The sequence below is a fragment of the Rutilus rutilus genome, assembly GCF_951802725.1.
Source record: "Rutilus rutilus genome assembly, chromosome: 17".
NCBI lineage: Eukaryota > Metazoa > Chordata > Actinopteri > Cypriniformes > Leuciscidae > Rutilus > Rutilus rutilus.
In genome coordinates, this window is record NC_140230.1 from 16,112,620 (window position 1) to 16,127,442 (window position 14,823).

The 14,823-nt window shown below is 37.3% G+C and overlaps 1 protein-coding gene across 1 annotated transcript in view; it reads left to right on the forward strand.

Moving 5' to 3' along the window:
- The window catches only part of itga10 (integrin, alpha 10), a 48,789-nt gene that overhangs the window by 13,310 nt on the left and 20,656 nt on the right, over positions 1-14,823 (forward strand). Inside the window, exons 6-9 of the mRNA XM_084435430.1 lie at positions 790-904; positions 997-1,124; positions 4,657-4,805; positions 9,913-10,063. Of these exons, the coding sequence (XP_084291556.1) occupies positions 790-904; positions 997-1,124; positions 4,657-4,805; positions 9,913-10,063 (543 nt within the window). The remainder of the gene's footprint in view (positions 1-789; positions 905-996; positions 1,125-4,656; positions 4,806-9,912; positions 10,064-14,823) is intronic.

Genomic DNA, 14,823 nt, shown 5'->3' on the forward strand with positions numbered 1-14,823 from the left:
TAACCGACATTTATCAGCAATTCTCTGTTCATATTGTTACCTCTCTTCTCAGTCTCATTATTTCTCTCTGTCTAACCCAATTTAGTGATTATTTCCCAAAGGGAAGAACATTTACAAATTCTCATAGGCAGCAGTGAAATGAATTGAAGAGCAAATGCTGCTTAAGTCTTCTGCTTTTTAGATGTTTCTCCAGATTCAGACTCAAATAAAGAACCAAAGTTTCAAAAGGGCTCTCAACAATACCTGAACTCTGGTCCGATCTAAATAATTTGAATATGAACTTAAATATTTTTCATCAAATGATTCCACAAACTTACACTTAAAAATGATCTGAAATCCACATCCATTTTATAGCTCTATATTATATTATAATAATAATATGTGAAAGTATTTTGAAAAAGATTCATTGATTTGAGACAGTATCTTATGCTCATCAAGGCTGTCCTTTCTGCTTTGCTTCTCTCCTTACTTCTGTTTCTCTCTCCTACTTTCCCTGGTTCACTTCACTTCACTTCAGTAGATTTTATTGGTCTGACCAGCACACCGCTCTTCCCTCCATTTTAACAGAGGACATTTGTCAGAAAAAGGCCCAGATATCAGACTTTTACACAGAATATTGAATGTGCAATACTAACAAAATCCCTCATTTGTGCATATATCAACATGTTCTGTGAGCTATTGTGCATAATAAGTCTACAGTGTACCTCGAGTGTTTAATATTTAGTATAAAGGTGGTACTACAGATGTTGGATGACTTGTTTAAAGAAACTTTTTTCTGTGTTCTTTTAGGCCTGCGCTCCACTGTGGTCCCAGGAATGTGGTACATCCCTGTTCAGCACAGGAATCTGTGCGTCTGTCACCAACGACATGAAGCCCAAGGACATCATTGCACCCACTGCCCAGAGTGAGATAAACATCCTCTATCCATCTGACCTGTTTGATTTAATGAAACAACCATATTTAACTGATCTTTTTTTGTGTGTGTATTTTTAACAGGATGCACCACTTACATGGACATAGTGATTGTTTTAGATGGTTCTAATAGTATCTATCCCTGGTCTGAGGTGCAGAACTTCCTTAGCAACATTCTCAGCAAATTCCACATAAGCCCTGAGCAAATGCAGGTATGTTTTTTTTTTTAACAAATGATGGAGTTCCTGTTTATTTACTATTTTTGTGTGTGTTTTGAGGGATTTTTTTGTGATGAAAATGGCTTAAAATATGTTCTTTCTAGATTTGACTTGCACAATGGTTCCTCTTTTTGGCCCTGTTTACATTTACATTTACATTTATTCATTTAGCTGACGCTTTTTATCCAAAGCGACTTACAATTGCTATATATGTTAGAGGTCGCACGCCTCTGGAGCAACTAGGGGTTAAGTGTCTTGCTCAGGGACACATTGGTGTCTCACAGTGGATTCGAACCCGGGTCTCTCACACCAAAGGCATGTGTCTTATCCATTGCGCCACACCACCCCATTGTTTAATGTTTAATATGCGTTTCGGTCAATCAGATCACAAGTGGACGACGCTAAATACAGGTGTAAATGGGGTCTTAAACGTTTTGAGCTTGGCCACTTTTGACCACTTGCAAAGGTAGTCGAAATACACATTTGACCATATAGCTTTCGTAGTGTAAACGCTCATGTGGTCAAATGTGTTCGAACAGCTGCAAAAGGCTGCCTACTGACCTAAAGCATAACATTACGGGAAGAGCGCTAGCCAGACGGTACCAAGCACAATGTTTTCTCATCATTCCTGATTTCTAACACACACTCACGGCATTCGGTGTAGTCTTGCGGCTGTCAGAGCAGAAACGAAAGCTGCTCTGGTATCGTTAATATGTAAATTGCGCAAGCTTATTTTGTCCATTAGATTAAATGATCTGAAAAGAAAACATACATTTACCCTCTATAGATCCTCCCCCTAGAAGAAATCTGGGCAGAAGTGGTTGAAAGTGGACAAAAGAGACGGATTAAAACACCAGGTGTAAACGGGAATGTGTCTCCCTTGTCTACTTGTGATCAGATCGACCAAAACGCATCTTAATACCTGGTGTAAACAGGGCCTTTAATTTAATCAAGGTCAGAAGAAGATCTGAGCTTGAGTTAACATCAGTTTTGATTGAGTAACTCATTCTGCAATCAAATTTTTTTTATATATTTTTTTATTTCAAGAATATGTAGTCAAAAGAAAGGCTCCTATGTAAATAGCAGGGAATTTTAAATGCATATTTTCCAGGCCTAGAAAATATTTGACAGTTAGTAACATCTTCTGTAAAAAATAAATAAATCTGTAATTAAAAATCTTCATTTCACAGTCTTTACAAATGACTGGAAAAATCATTGCAATTCATTGGTCAGAACATGATATGCATAAGCATAGAGCAAAGAGAGTTAACAAAACCTCTACTTTCAAACGATGTGCTTTTAGGTAACAGAGACCTGGCTGAGGTTTTGACAGATGTGTAGAACTGACTTTTAACCTTAAATCCTGTCAACGGCAGCTCTAACACAGATCTAGCTTTGATGCATTTATCCGGGATATGAGCGACTGTGAGTAATAGAACCGCAAGCCAGTCTGCATAGAGAACTGATCCCAAACAGAAAAAGGGGAAAATAGATGACAATGTTAATGTGAATAGACAGAAGTTGTGGTTTCTAGAGGAGAAAGACCGAAGGGACAAAATTAGACGTATGAATGTGTACTAGTGGCAGTGTGTGAAACCAGAAAGTAATAAAGAGAAGATGGACTGATGGATGCATGAATACTGTAGTTGGATGGATTGAGAGAGAGACGGATAGATAAATGTGAGTAACTATGTTCCTAGCTTTCATATTTTTTTTATGTGAGATATTTAAGGTGGTAGGCAGGCTGGGGGCAACACGAGGTAAAAGGAAATTCCTCTGGTTTGTGGCGCATATCTTGCTCCGGCAGATTTGGGCCTTCATGTTGGTGGGGTGGAGTGCATAGTGGAGATGCTCATCTACATCTCATTCTAGAGTTATCCACCCTGCGCAAATTACTGCTGCTGTGTTACTTACAGCAAATTACCTCAAACATCTGCTAGTCTTTTTTAAAAATATATATATTTTTTTTTTTTACTTTTTAATAGCAGGGAGCCCATATTGATGATCTTCCTAAAATATAAAGGCAGATAAATACACTGCTGTTCGAATGTTTGGGGTCAATAAGATTTTTTTATTCAGTAAATGACAGTATGACAGTAAAGACATTTATAACATTACAAAAGGTTTCTATTTCAAATAAATGCTGTTCTTTTGAAGATTTTATTCATCAGAGAAACCTGAAAAAAATATTTCACGGTTTCCACAAAAATATTACACAACTGTTTTCAACATTGATAATAATAAGGAATATTTATTGAGCAGCAAATCAGCATATTAAAATGATTTCTGAAGGATCATGTGACACTGAAGACTCAAATTCAACTTTACCATCACAGCAATAAATTACATTTTAAAATATTAAAATAGAAACAGTTTAGAATATAACCAAAGTCATTTAAGACTAGTCATTTCTCTCAGTAGCCATCTTTGAAACGCTTCTCGGGCATGCAAGTGCAGCTCCTATCTCTTTAAATGGGGAAACATCAAATTCTCCAAAACTGTTCGCCAAGCTTACGATTAAATTCCATATTTGAAATAACCAATGAAATTTGACAACAACTGTCTCATAAATTGTGTTTTTACACGCTCGAACCATGACATGCGCAGTGGAAGCGCCTGTCTGACTGTTTCTAACGGCAGCTGCAGTGACGCAATTACTTTACCAATCGGCGATTGGCTCTTATTTAGAAGGCGGGGCTTATTCCGCCATATTGATCGTTGCACTTTTCCACATTCAAAACAACACGAGTGACGAGTCTTGTGTTATTCTATAGACCTTATGCGCCAGAGAAACGAGGGCGCCGCCATCTTTAGAATATTGTCTTTGAACTTCGCTCTGTATATTTCTATGGCATTGCTGTCCAGGAGTAATTAGCTTTTGAAGTGGATTTACTTATTATAAAGTTAACGAAAGTTATCATGAGGATTGTAATGTTTAAAGCAGATGTCTTAACAAATGTCAGTAGACCGGGAAGATTTTAAAACGAGCCGTTCATTCATAAATACGCAAGATCGCTGTGAAAATACAGACCGGAAGTCAAAAGACAACGAGCGCAGCGCTGAAAAGGGGTGGGGCTACATAAGGTCTTTGATATAACTCAAATGTATTGGTATAGTACTTTTAAAAATATCATTCGCTCTAGCTGTCCAGCTGTCACTGGAACGGTACCCTTTAAAAAGTTTCTAAAATGTACATTTGAGATACTAATATGCATGCTTTAGGTACAAAGGTGTACATTTTAAAAGGGTACCTTTTTCTGAGTATTTCAAAGCAGATTTACAGCTATATAAGTCTACAGTACCAAGCATTTTCCAGGCGTTTCCCTGATCAGACAAATAGATAGCCCCGCCCACAGACTCCCACTATTGGTTGAAACAATGTTACTGTGTCAAGCTGGTCAGGATATTCAGACAAACACAGAAACAGTCCATGTTTAAGCATATTAACTGAGATGGGGAAAAATGTTAACATCAGAAATTATACTTATCAACTTTAACTTTCACTGTTTGTGACTATGGTGTGTAGGTTGGTGTCCTGCAGTACGGGGAGATCTCAGTACATGAGTGGTCTCTCAGGGACTATCAGACAACACCGGATGTGGTTGAAGCCGCCAAGAACATCAGTCGTCAGGAGGGACGGGAGACCCGCACTGCGTACGCCATCCAAATGGCCTGGTATGGCGACCCACTGCTCATTAAAAACAAATGTAGCACAGCCCTCTCTCTCTCTCTCTGTCTCTCTCTCACTCCTTTTTGAAAGGTATCGCTTTATGTACATTCTGCCCTTTCCCTGATCCCCACCACATCTAGAGATAATGTAACGGGTGTAGCATAGTTGAGTCTGTCTGGTCAATAGTGCCTTTGTTTTTATGTTGATGCTTTTGAAGGTGCCTCCTCAAAACTGTAATTCCATTCTTTCCCCGGAGACTTGCACGCATGAGCAAAGATTTGTTTAAAGAGGCTCATATTCATTCTCTGTGTCCCATTCACACTCCTTCCATTCCTGTCATTTCTGCTTCTGTCATTCTTCTTTATTGGCATCCCAATGGCGAATCCCTCCAGCACACACATGCATAACACTAACCATAGCTGGCACTTGTTGACCACAAAAGCAAAAGCTCACAAAATGAAACTCGCCTCAAATTTTTCAGTGACTGCTGGAGAGAAACACTACTGTCTGAAAATGAGATTTGAAAAATCTAGTCAAGCTATGCATTTTAATAGGACCATTTAATTGAAAACATAATATAACTTGCTTTTTCGAAAGAGAAAATAAATAGAGGAACCAAATGCAACACCACTTCTAAATCTACAACGCGAAACATACTGCACCACCTGTAGTTTGTAGTCTGATTCGGGAACAAACCACTCTTATGAGTTTGTTCTTTTTAGTGAATTGAAAACGAACAGCGTGACCAGTGTAGTCTGATTCCTGAAAGAATCTCTGTTTTGATACTGTTCTTTTTAGTGAATCAAAAATGAACAGTGAGACCAGTGTAGTCTGATTCCTGAATGAATCACTCTTATTAGATGGTTCTTTTTAGTGAATCGAAAATAAAAAGCATGACCACTGATAAGAATGTAAATGTGTACCTTGAAATGCAATGTAAGTCGGTTTGGATGAAAGCGTCTGCCAAATGCATAAATGTAAATGTAATGAATCAAAAACACAGGTTGAACAGTATATTTTGATTTCCGAAACGAATGGCTCTTATACAGTTGTTCCAAATAGAACACTGTAAAAAAAAGTTGCTGCCTTAAAATTTTAAGTATAATCAACTTCAACCTAAATTACATTAAAGATAAATCTTGTATAATTTATTTTTAAAAAGTAAAAATTGCTTAACCTATTTTGATGAGTTAAAGCAATGTAAAAACATGTCATAACTTATTGATCATATAATTTTTTACAGTGTATATTTGTACTTAAGCTACAGTTAAAATGTATGAATGTCTTAAATCATATTTTACAGTAATGTAGGACAAAAACACTATTCAAGCACAACGTCGGGGTCTACAGTACACGACTACTACAGCAACAGCAATAATAATAATAATAACAATAATAATAATAACAATAAGCAATTATATTTAAAACAATAAAACAACATTTTATCTATTTTATTTCTGAAGCATTTCTCAAACAAATTACTTTTGTGAGCCGTTTCTTTTTAGTAAATCAAACACTCAGTTTAAATGGCTTACAGTGTGTGGTTAGCAATGAAACTGAATTAAAAAAAAATCAGGAAATGTTCTAGTCAAACATCTCTGTCAGTGCTGAACACAATCCTTCATTTTGTATTCTCCACAGAAGTTGAAGGGTTTCATAGACTTTTTTTTATTTATAGCAGGTCCTTCAGCTCTTTTACTGTGTGGGGGATTGTTTATGTGTTTGTGGTGTGTGTCTTTGTTTCTACACAATTAAATACTCATTTAAGACTTTCCATTCTCTAGAAGGGACACAAGGGAAGGGGAGTTGAAGTGATAGCAGTAGTTGGGTGAGGTGAGGGAGGTTGTGATAACATTCAGGTTTGCTGATGCAGAGAGAGGAGAGAGCTGGCTCAGCAGAGCCGCAGGTGTGGTCACCATCCAGTAGACTTTGCCTTCGCCCGTGCAGCTGTTCAAACACACATAACCATGTTCAGACATACACACACACACACACACACATGAACGTGAGAGAATTCAAATATAGTAATTAATTCAAACACACAGTAAAATGAAAGAGAGTGTGAGTTAAAAACCACATAAGTCCAGATGTAGCACTCAATAAAAGCACAGCAGCCTTTAAATAACACCAGCCTCGGCAATTAACAGACTTATTTGCTCAAATCACTTTCCCTGCAACTTTCTTTCTTTCTTTCTTTGAAAATGAAAATGTATGACAGTTTAAATTTGCATTAAATGCAATTAGTTGAACAGTTTTTAACCTACTTAAGCAGGATTTAAGTACGTATTATTATTATTATTTAAATTCATAATTATTGTCTTTGAAATATTGTTAAAGTGTACTGAAAATTGAATGTTACTGACAAGCATTTATGGTAAGCTAAAATCTACTTTAATGTAATTTCTATTGAAACCTGTACGTCATGTATTTAAATATTTTTGTAATAATGAAGTGGCAATTTAGTACATTTAAAATAAATGAACTTTAAATGTTATATTGAATAACACACTACAATAACACAATACTTTCATTTAATTTCATTGATTGAGTACACATTCAATACAATTGAGCGCACATTTTATTGCTTGCTTTCTTTCTAAATCCCTTTCTAAATCTGCATTCATAACTCATAAAATCCCAGTCTGAAACATCTGTGTAACAAATTTTTCTAATAATCGAGACTTGTTTCAAGATGTCTGTCCCTCACAACAACTTGTGTATAAATATCGTCATGAAACAAACATTTTTCTCCACCATTAAAACCTGCCCTCTATTTTTCACATACCACATCAAAACAGTCCCTTGCTCTTTTGTCAGATCTCCTTTTGTCTCTTTGTGTGGAAAATCAGAGAACCATTTTTCGCATGATTTTGATACCATGTCATTCACAGATGATATTTTCAAAAATATTTGTTTTCACTCTTGTTTCCTTCTTTATTACATCTACCACTCCTCTCCTCTCCTCTCCTCTCCTCTCCTCTCCTCTCCTCTCCTCTCCTCTCCTCTCCTCTCCTCTCCTCTCCTCTCCTCTCCTCTCCTCTCCTCTCCTCTCCTCTCCTCTCCTCTCCTCTCCTCTCCTCCTCCACTGGATGTAATTAGGCGGAAGGCTGCTGGTTGTTTTTAAACTCTGCACTCTTGCGGGTAGCCACATAGTTATATTTAGCTAGAGTCTGGACGACCGCCTGAAAATCACTAAGTTGACTAACGCTGGCTGTGCCACGAAACTTACATCTTGAAAAATGCTGGTCACCCTCACACAAGCAGCACAGAAACCTGCATGTTATAAATGCTGCATGTTAGTTTGTGTTTGTGTGAATTTTAATAAGAAATATGGACAGTTTTCAGATAGATATACATCTTCAAATTGAAGGAATTATACAGGGGCCCCTAAAAAGTATTTGGAAACTTAAAGGGCACCTATTATGCCCCTTTTCACAAGATGTAAAATAAGTTTCTGATGTCCCCAGAGTGTGTATGTTAAGTTTTAGCTCAAAATACCCAACAGATAATTTTTTACAGCATGTTTCAATTGTCATTTTTTGGGGCTCAGAAAAACGCACCGGTTTAGTGTGTATCCCTTTAAATGCAAATTAACTGCTGCTGCCGGCCCAGGGGGCGGAGCCTCACGAGCTTGCGCTAAGAGCCAGGACATTCTCATCTGATAATATCAAAACAGAAACTCCCACTAGTTCATTTCGACTCGGAGTCGGACAATAATGCCCACAGAGCCAGAGAAAATATGCTGTATGGAGATAGAACAGGAATTAGGAAACAGTTTAGTTTAATTACGGTTATTTGTCATCTGCTTTTATCCACTATTAATACAAGCCTGCTGTAGCAGACCCCGTCCGAATGATGACCAAAATATACTGATGAGTTCAATTAAGTTTATTGTACCTCACACAAAGATGAAGCCTTAGTTTTACTCCAGAAAATCACTGTTAGAGCCGAATAAACACAGTATATAAGTGCGCATTAAAGTCTCATCCATAAACTCTCTCTCTCTCTCCCTTTCATTATCATGGAACATACACAGCGAAATACACAAAACACTCGTTACAACTAACAGTAAACAATTATATACACACCTTTTAAGTGGGTGCTAAATCAACTGGTAAACTGTATATCCACGACTGGAAGAGCTGTCATAAAGTGCGCGCTCTCACTTTCATTTTTGCCGTGATCAGTAACGTTAGGCCTGTCGCTCCGGAGACTGTAAGCTGGATCACGAACAGTACAGATCCATCCTCGAGTAACAACGAGAGTAAATTAAGACTGCTAAGTTCATTCTTACATCCAACAACAAAACACCTCAATCACTTAGGAGACATTCTTGTCTACAGTTGCTCCAGCGTGGAAACAATGGCGGACTGTGTCCAGCTCACTCAGGGCGGGTCTATGCTCAAACTGCAGTGTCAATCAACAGTCGTGGGAGGGGCCTGTGCAAAGTGACGTCACATTGCCCCGAATCTGAGAACAGCTCGTTCTGAGACAGTGCTTATGATTTATGGGGATTTTAAAAAAAGCACTTGGTGGATTTTTATCATTATAGGGTGGTTGTGTACACACACTGCCAACACACATTTATGTTCAAACACCATGTAAAAGTGAATTTTGCATAATAGGTGCCCTTTAAGCTGCACTTAAAATGTATATTTTGTTATACTGTATAACAAAATATTAAGCCATACTACATTTATTTCAAACTAACTATTCAAGCAACACTTTTGGGGCCACTGTACATAACTCTAGCTGAATTGTTATTTATTCCTGTATTGGCAAAGCTGAATTTTCAGTATGATTACTCCAGTCTTTAGTGTCACATGATCCTTCAGAAATCATTCTAATATGCTGATTTTCTGCTCAAGAAACATTTCTTATTATTATTGGTGATAAAAAGTTGTGCTGCTTAATTTTTTGTTTTTTTTCCAGAATTCTTTGATAAATAGAAAGTTAAAGAAAGCAGCGTTTATTTGAAATAATTGAATTTTGTTTAACGTTTCATCAATTTTATGTTTACTGTTTTGATCATTGCTGACATTTCTTTAAAAAAATGTTACTGACCCAAATGCTTGTGTTTAACTGTCCTATCTCTTTCTCACTCACGTCTAGCACCGAGGCCTTCAGTCCAGACAGAGGAGCAAGGGAAGGGGCCACTAAAGTGATGATAGTCGTGACAGATGGAGAGTCCCATGACGGGGAAGACCTTCCTGAGGCTCTGGCTGAATGTGAGAAACGTAACATCACCAGATATGCCATCGCTGTGAGTACAGATACACATTCATACCATAATTAAACCTGACCCCTGATGTAGGCTGGAAAAACCTACAACCCCTCCTAAAAAAAACAGCGAGCATCAGAGTCTATGCCTGAATATCAGATCTCCACTTAAACTGACCATAATTGGCACTGCTCTATTTTCAGTGTCTCTGCTCAGCTCCACCCGGTTCTCTCACTCTCTGTCTGTGCTTGAATGATAAAACTGTCTTCCCTCATTCTTTAAACAATCATAACCACGATATTTCTGCTCAGAAATAGACTTAAACGGGGTTCCTTACCATCAGAGGAATGAACCACACCCTAAAACCTCTCCACACTGACACCCTGCCCCTCTGGGCTGGTCAGTAGGCGGACTGCGCCCCTTTACTGCCACCCTAAACCACAATAGCACAAGAAAAAGACAGAGTGAAGCTGCCTCCACCAGAGCCTGGGGTGTCAGTGTAGCCAAAATGGCTTTCTCCCCTTTAGTAATCTATTTATCTATATCTTAAAGAACACAAATACATACTAGCAAACTCAAAGGGTGTGTTTGTTCTCACAATTTTCTGCCTATATTCATGAGCTCACAATCATGAACTGTTAATTATGGACAGTGGGGTCTATTTTGCATTAGTTTCGAATTTATTACATAAACAATATAGTATCTGACTTCTTAGAGGGTCTTAGGGGACATTTAAAATGTACATTTTCTGAAGAAAATGTGAGTGGTGCTTGCCATGGCAAAACCCGGCACTAGGCAGTTACTCTGGTCTTTTACGTGATTGCTAGAAAGCTAGCTCTCAAGTCTGTGCAATATTCTGATCAGGGGCGGCGCTATGACAGATTGACAGCTTGCCTACCCTGTCAGATCCATGGAAATACATTATTTTTTAATAATAAAATTTTCTTAACGATTAACATTATTTTAAATGTGATTTATTTTGTCATGAATTAGCACTCTATCCTAATATTACATAGGGCTGCCAATTCCCACGCATTCAGCGTGACTCATTTTCTCAAGCCAAACATATATTTTCTCACGCAGTGAAAAAAAATACATTGCGGAGCATAGAGAACACTGACAACACACGACAAAAAGACTTTTGAAATGAAAGGAACTCTCAGCTTTCAAATGATCTCAATTTTATTATGAAATACAAATAATGAATGTGGTTTTTGCGCTGTTTTAATGTGTTGTGACAGATCGCTGTAGCGTCTCAGTTCAAGTGGAATGTGAACCGATCATCTCGTCCTCTTTTACTACTTGTTACAGGACCAAATAAACATGAATGAACATCAGACGGTATTTTGAAAGATACAGTACAACTTACTGAAATGTATCCTAATCGCCCAATCCGCTGCGGGAAGAAGTCAATAAAACAGCTTGTAACCTATATGTCAGATGCTAGTACATAATACATATTCAGGCAGATAGCAAAGTTGAACCATCGTTTTAAAGAGGATATGGAATTGTGAGAAATCAGCCATATTACAAAGTGAAACATGGGTAAGTTTTTAGTCTGGCAAGCCGTGGCATGGTTATGCAATATTTGCGTAACGTGTACATAGGTCACATACAGTAAACGTACTGTATTCGCAATGGTAGGTTGTCGATACAGGACTCAGACATTGTGATTTCGCTTAGTAATATAGCGGTTGTCAGCACTTGGGTTTGATCTAGATCCTCTCCTGGTTTGTTTTCGTTTTCATTTTTCCACATGGCGGCTTCTGTTACGACTAGATGCTTAGAAACCAAAAACCAATAGCATGCCTCATATTCACATGCTTTGGACAGTCACGGAAACAACATGCGTGGTATAAACAGTAGTTTCAGCGTTTGTTTCACAGTTTCAAGAAGTAACATACGAATACCTACGATTAATTGTTAATCCTGGTTAAATTATGAGCAATGTGAAACGTGAATCAAGATAACCCACTAAGTGTGAAAATCACTTTTGTCTGGACACCTGGACACCCCTTTAGACTCAGGGCTGTTTGTGGATCTGACTCGGGACTCTGCGGCCCAAATGTTTGAGTTGATTAAGAAAGCACTGTTGATTTGAATTCCTCGCTCTCTGTTGCAGAACTTGACAGTGCTAAAGTCATAGGAGTTTATAGTGCCTCGCAGGGAGCGGTCCGACAATTCTTTTCTCTCAAATTAAGCCAATTGAATTATTCCTGCCCACTCACACTTTGAGAGGTCCATCCATCATCTACTGTCTGCGTCCGCCACTGGTTCTGGTGTTGAGATATGGCGTGTTCATGTTGCTATACGGTTGCTAGGGTGCTTTAAATGGTTGTTAGGGTGTGGCTACACAATTACCATAGTGATACAGATTAGTTTCCAACCAAAACAAAAACCCAACCCCTGTACCAAGGATGTTGTGGTACTGCTGTTCTGATATGCTTATTTATGCTGCCGATATGCTATTTATGCTGTTTATAAACATCATAGCACACTTCTCAATAAGCCGCATGATTTGACACCTTATTCATTGGTCTACGACAAGCAGTGCGGGACAAGTTACGTGCCAAAATGTATACGAAAAAAGAATAATAAGCAAATGAGATAGTAGTGGTGATGCTTCATTTCTATTTCTATGCTTCCTATTTTATATAGAGCATATCGTCACCTTCCTAAAATAATTGCCTAAGTCATTTTTTGACAAAAAATCCCCACATCCTCAGTTGAACAGATCATGCAGTTCTACCACTGCAGTGTAATGGCCTATGTCAAGAGTGTGACTTAGGCCGTTTTATTTGGCCTAAGTCAAAAGATTTTACAAGCAATTTTAAAATTTTAAAAGGCAATTTTACAAGCTTTTCAAGATGGGAGCTGCATCAAGAAGACCGAACCTCTGAAGTTATTTTTCATTTTTTTTGTGTTTTCTGAGAAACCTGAAAAATGACGTAGGCAATTATTTTAGGAAGGTGACGATATTCAATTATTGGTTCCGTTTTTGTGTTTTCTGAGAAACCTGAAAAAATGACTTAGGCAATTATTTTAGGAAGGTGACGATATTCACATTGACTCAACCATTTGGTGTAGAGTTAACTGCCTGTCTAACCAATTGAGGAAGGGTTATTTTAAACTCGCAAACATGAAAGCAGTCTTTATTTTAGCATTTCTGTTTGGTGTCACTAGTGGTTCAGAAATTAGACACTTTAAAATAGTCTGACAGTGGAACTTATGTTTAACAGATATTGGTTTCCTTTCATCAGGCTGTTCATAATTGCAGTCATATCTTGTAATGTCTGCAGGCAAACAAGTTTTTTTTTTTTTTTTCTACAATCAGAGATCAGTCCAACAGAACCTATTTTTCACAGGGAGGAAAGAAAGCTGATAGTTTGGTCTAACTCATGGAGGATTCATGGAGAGCTCTTGCATATTTTAATTGTGGTATTTGTAATAAGACCATGGTAACCACATGTAAAACCATCCATTGCTCATCATTACCATGCATAGATGTGGCTAAAGTTTCTAAAATAAAAAAAAATGACATTTGTTATTAAAAAAGAGTAGTTTAGACATTCAGAATGTATAAATACAAGTACCAATAAATGTTGTTCGGTGTTATTTTAGTATTATTTACTGTATATCATGATAGGCCTATCTATCAATCTTTTTAATTAGCTTTTTTTCATTCTCATTTTAGTTTAAATTTGAGTAATTGTATGTGCTTTTGTGATTTTTATTAGTTTTTTTTTATTTCTATTTCTTTTTTCTATTTTTTATTGTATTTTATTTAGCTTAATTATTTTATTTCAGTTAGTTGCCAACTTTCATTTCTATTTCATTTATTTTATTTCTACTTTATTTCAATTAACGGAAACAAATTCTTAATAGTTTTAGTTAACACTGATTCTGTTATTCTTATAATGAATTCCTATTCTCTCATATTCCCTCATTTCCATATTAAATGATAAAAATAAATAAAAACAATCATATTAATATTATTTAGTAAGCCATCTAACATTGTCCATTTGGCAGTGCAGGTAGTTAAGTTGTGCTGTTTTGCTTTTTGTTTTACCCATAAGCCACAGTCATTGACAGTAGATAATCAAAAAAGAATGGTGCAATTTGGATCGTTCTCCAGTACAAAATTTAATATAAACCCACTGGATATACAGTGCAGCAAAACCACTTGAAAGAGTCCAAATAATTAAAAACCATAATAAATGTCAGACTGTCTCAAAGTTTTCAATTTTAAATACCCCTGAACAATTCAACATTTCTACTGTACTCTTGCTCATTGGAACGGAGGAGAGCATGTAAACCTGCTCCTGAATGAGCCCATGTTTTCCTCTCTTACACAAACAGTGCCAGAATGGTGTCTGGATTTGCAGAGTCATCTGGGTAATATGTCTTTTTGCATCTCCTCAAGGGAACTGTGGAATAAAATTATGACAGCTGGTTTTGATGCTCCGCCAGCCAATGCATAGCTTTCATGTTTTGATGTGTTTTATGTTCTCCCTTTCCCCTTTAGAACTAGGGAACGGATGGAAAAGTAAAGCACTCGCGGGAGAGTAGAGAAACAACCTCACTGTATTGGTCGTGTGGCTCAGCCAGGATATGTTTTAGACATTACAGGATAGAGATGCTGGGAATGTGAGCATGGTGGGTGGGGAAGTGGGTGGAAGTTCAGAACAAGATACTAGGAATGTGCAACAATTACCACGGCAAAATAAAGCAGATTAGTACTAAAATGCATTAAATATTATAGGTTTGATTGCTTAATGATTGCTTATTAACTCAAATACTGT